The 4954-nt window shown below is 37.8% G+C and overlaps 1 protein-coding gene across 1 annotated transcript; it reads right to left on the bottom strand.

Annotated features, from left to right (window-relative positions):
* Positions 1 to 2002: 2002 nt before the first annotated feature.
* LOC136850647 (uncharacterized) lies at positions 2003 to 4651 on the bottom strand. Its single transcript, XM_067124411.1, has 2 exons — positions 4485 to 4651; positions 2003 to 3288 (listed from the first exon to the last, which is right to left on the bottom strand). The coding sequence occupies exons 1-2, from the start codon at positions 4545 to 4547 to the stop codon at positions 2167 to 2169; spliced, it is 1185 nt and encodes a 394-aa protein (XP_066980512.1). The 5' UTR covers positions 4548 to 4651; the 3' UTR covers positions 2003 to 2166.
* Positions 4652 to 4954: the final 303 nt, after the last annotated feature.

Here is a 4954-nt window from a genome sequence, read left to right as displayed (position 1 = left end):
TCATAGGTACCATGGTCAAATTTTGAATGCACAATACATTAGTGGATGTTGAACCTGTTTGTGACGTTGTTTACTGTCGTATAGACACGTCCTTTATGGGACACTCACCTCGGTCATAAATAAGGTTAGGGCTTCTGCTCACCATTGACAATAATTGTCTCAGCTGTTATGCGTTGTTTTCTGTTACCCTGGCATGTATAACAAAGTTTAATGGTGAAATTGGTCAGGATTTGTACTCCGTTTCATTTGCTTGAACACACACACACACACGCACACCAAATATGTTCATGTAGACGAAAATGAATGAACCTGTGCTCATTCTTATTCCTTATTTGAAAGTGCTCGCAGCTCAGTACCATACTGTCACCATGAAAACTCATCTTAGTAAATTTATGGAATTGTAAAAACCTTTTCAGCTTCAACATTCAAGTTTATGTTAAACTGGTATAATTGTGTAATGGCATCCCATACATAGGATAACCAGAGTGCAACATCTTTCTTTCTTGACTTAATTTTAAATCATTCACATTTCTGTGATTTAGTATCATGAATGCACATTGCTCGGTATCTGTATAAATACAAGTGTTGAACGTTTACACATTTTAAAACATTTTGAGCTGCCATACTCTTTACAAATTGAAACACATATGGTGTAAAGTGCCTGTATGGCGTATAAGCATGTGATTTTCTTCACAGGTATTGCATTTCTTTGTGTTTTGAGGAGGGGAGGGGAGGGGAGGAGGTTTAACTAGCTAGTTTGGTAATTAGTCAAGAAGCACCCTCACTATCACATGCTTGTGGGCCTCCAGCATCACCGGTGTCACTTGGCCTGGGTCACCTCTGGGCCTACTACTGTAAGCACATTTCCGTCCACCCACCATTCATTCACACACCATTAAAAGTGGATCGAATATCAACAATAAATCATAGTACTCGAGCATCCTATGTATGAGTTAACCATTACAGAGTTATTGCCAGGTCAGCATAAGCAGCATAATCTTGAATGTTTGAGGTTAAGCTGAAACGGTTTTTACTTTAGTGTAGGTTGTGTAAAATATTATTGCAAAAAGTTTACATCACGAATGATTATGGAAATTTAATTAAAAAGAAATTTAGTTTGACAGTTTAAATTAAACTTAACGTTCCCTCAGGCAGCATTAAATTTCGGATAATGCCAGCTTCTGGGAGGGTAGTAACCTGGTCTTTGGAACTTGACCCCATCAATAAGTTTGGAGTGGAATCAGACCCAACTTCCAGTTTACATGAATTCACATCATGTAATAATAAGCTTTGTTGCTTGCTGCTTTCTTTGTCTTTTAGTATCCTGTATTGACGTCACTCTTACAGAATGGTGATTGTATTCATTTTTTAGCAGAGAAAATTCAGTTTCCTGCAAAACTAAATTCAAATCAAAGCTCACAGAATGAAATGTTTACATATTGTGTATATATTTCTTAAGGTACAGCAATCCTAAAAGTGCTAAGTACCTCAGGCATATATAATAAAACTACTGGTCTGTTTGCTGGAACAAGGTCAGCTTAATCGGGACTGACTATCACTTTTTTGCCAGATGCACATGTATTTGCAATAGCCACAATGACCTTCTTCATGATCAGGTGGTTAGGATAACCTCATCTGACATATCAGGTGCACGCTCTAATCCTGCCATGGATATCAGTATTTCTTCATAATGGTCTTAGCCTTTGTAGTGGAAAGCATATACAAAAAGTGTGAAGAAATCAAGAAGTACTTTAGATATATTATATAGACTTATGACATGCAACTTGGAAAATTTGGCAAAAGCAATAGAGATAGCATTTATGAAGATGTTGCTGTTTAGACTGCAGTAATTAAAAATTTGATAGTATTAAAACAGCATTAACTATGAGACATGACTCATAATATAAGAATTTGATGACAACAAAAAAGATATGAACCTTTGACATTTTTCATTACATGTTGGATAAAAGAGGTCAGCTATTTTAATCTAAAAGTTCGGTGGTTGGGTTTGTAAGATAATTTTTTATTTATTAGTGCAGTTCCAATTTATTGATACACTACAATTTTATTCCAATGCACAGTATGGAAATATTATATCCGAATGAACCTCAATTTAGAGCAAAATAATCTCATACTAAATGACAGCATCTACTTGAATGATCCTAGCTAATACAAATAACAAATGTTGCTTAGTTGTGTGCCGTAATAACCAGGCGTGATGAATGGGTAGTCCGCAGTGAAGATGTAAGCATACCCACGTTGATCAGGAAAGGTGAAACCATTGGCTTCATCCAAATCGCAGTCACCATTATTGTTGGCCGTTGTATTAAAGGTGAAATTGTTTTGATTACTTCCATCTCCACTTGTCTTATAATAACAACTCTTGAGATAACGGTTTTTAGTTGGATGGGTGCAGAATGTATACACAGGGAACCCATCTCTCATGTAACCAACATTTGCACAGCTAGAGTTGCCAGGTATGCACACAGGAACCTGATCATAGTAGTAGCAGCAGTTCTGGTCGGTGCGTCCATTGCAGGTGTCAAAACTTGCTTGCTCGTTGAAAAACTGCAATGTCTCCTTGAGGGCTGCTAAAGGGTTGTAGAAAAACGCTCCAGAAATTGCAATTCCCTCAGGCCCCACTCCATACGCTTTGTAGGTGGAGCCTTTGACTGGATTCACTGGGATGGCAATGAAGCTTCTGTGCTCACAGCCTTTGTTCGGATTTGGCGTTTGTTGGCCTTGGTCAAATACATGGTTGGGTATGCCAGTAGCTGCCACAATCCGGTAATTACCAGTGATAGTACTGTAGAATTGTGAAACAGGGTTAGTGCACCCGCATTTATTTTGTGTGCTTGTAGAGCAAGAGCCACTGTTGTATGCATTGAGAGCTTTCTTCAGCAAGTCTGGGACAGCAGTACCAGAGGTAGTTGTTGTTGCTGCTGCTGCTGCTGTGTTAACATTTTCATAAGTACACTTGAACCCAGGCCTGTTTATACTAGCATCAGACTTGAAAATGACTGTGACATAAGCTGTGGTGGTAATGTAATTCTGTGGACCTGTAGTGCTACAGTATTTTTTTGAGAGAATGTTAGTATCATGAATCTGTAAGAAGTCTCGGCAACTTCCTGAGGCTCTTTTTCCCTGAAGATTAAATTCCTGACAAGTTATTGAAATTTTGGATCCAGTATTAAATACATAAGTGCAGGTGGTCGAAGATGGATAGTTGGTAGGATAATTAGGACTGGTAAATATTCCAGAGGATTGACTGAAAGCTTGTTGACAGGCCTGGAAAAGACAAGAAAATGACATCGTAGGTATGACATATGAAGAAAGTAATGGTCAGGGTATAAATATAAGATCAAAATGAAATCAGTATTAAAAGACGCATTTCTGAACAACAAATCGATGAGAGAAAAATACTGGAAGTGAGTTGTGAGATCATTCTTACCAAGGACTGAAACTAATTTATGAGCATACCTCAAAAAAATTGATGTAGTTGAACTGGTCTGTAACTTTATTCACTGAAGTTGTAGCCCACCGACAAAATCATAAGACAGTAGTCAGACAAAAAGATGACAAAATATGAAAGACTGAGATCTGAAGGTAAGTTTCTAAAGATGAAGATTTTATTCTACTCACGCTGGGTTAGGAAAGGCAGCTGTAGTCATTAAGTAATGGTTGACAAATAGCAAAAATGTCCAACTTCAAGTCCAAAAGACCCAATACAGCAAGGAGTATTACTATGATTAACATACAGCGGTTACTTTTGTTACTACTACTACTACTACTACTGCTGCTAAAGTAGTTAATAATGATCATAAGGTACAGCAGTATTAATCATCTAGCAGACACTGATTACGGTGATTGTGTTTACGCCCTATTATCCAATTATTATTCTGAAGATTTCAAAAACTCTGACACGATCAATAAGCGACTAAACTGAGGATCCTCTTGGAAGCAAGCCTCATTTCACGTTAGACCTTCCCAGATTGCTTTATTGTGATTTCAGCGATTCTGTTTCTCTTTGTATCCCAAACCATGCCAAATTGCTTTTGCTGTTATATCCGAGCATTTGTATACTCAAATGTAATGATGAACTTTCATATTCTATCTCTCTCTCTCTCTTGATGAATGGATAATCTATCTGGAAAAACTACACGGCACAAGTCCTCCCTTCATGAGGAAATGGTTGTTCGAAAGGCAGAGTACCAGATTGCGTCATATTCTCTTAATATGGACTTAACTTCTCCCCCCAGCCCCATATCCTTTACTTCGCTAAGGCTTTACTACAGCGTGTTCAGGTAACCTCACTGACAACAAAAATGATACTACCAAAATATTGTTATAAAAAGTGACTATAACTTGATGGCAGCAGTCAGCGAAATTGGATCGGGAAAACGTTTTAGAGAAAAAAGTCCTATATTACTCAAATAACTAGCAGTCTTTCTCGAAATTGCAAATTAGATGAAACCGATACTTACGGCCGATATCCCATAAGGGTAAAAGAGGAAAGCAATCCATGTGGTAATGAGGAGATTCTTCATGTTTCCTCCTGACAGTGATCTTCGATCAGGACGACTTGCTTTCAGTAATCAAGGGTCAGTGGTCAGTGCTTCTCTTGTGCTTCGGTAGTTATTTGGTGTGAGTAGAGCCCTCTGATGAGGGTTTATATACCTAACATGTGACGTGAAACCTTGAATTTTAACAGTAATCTGTGTGGGCGACGTGAGACAAGGGGAATCAATCATAAATACTTAATTTGCATTCAGTGAAGACCCGCTTAATGTCCTGGCTAACATTTCACGTTGCACTATTACGTCGAAGTTGAAAAAAGCTCATATGCATTTCAAAAGCCAGATGACAAGTAAATGCAAATATTTATGAGATTTTATTCTGATACACAACTCCGTAATGATTCAATTTGTCTTACGTACTGAGATATATCATAGTA

The sequence above is a fragment of the Macrobrachium rosenbergii genome, chromosome 22 (genome assembly GCF_040412425.1).
Source record: "Macrobrachium rosenbergii isolate ZJJX-2024 chromosome 22, ASM4041242v1, whole genome shotgun sequence".
NCBI lineage: Eukaryota > Metazoa > Arthropoda > Malacostraca > Decapoda > Palaemonidae > Macrobrachium > Macrobrachium rosenbergii.
This window is presented reverse-complemented; position numbering and strand designations above follow the sequence as displayed.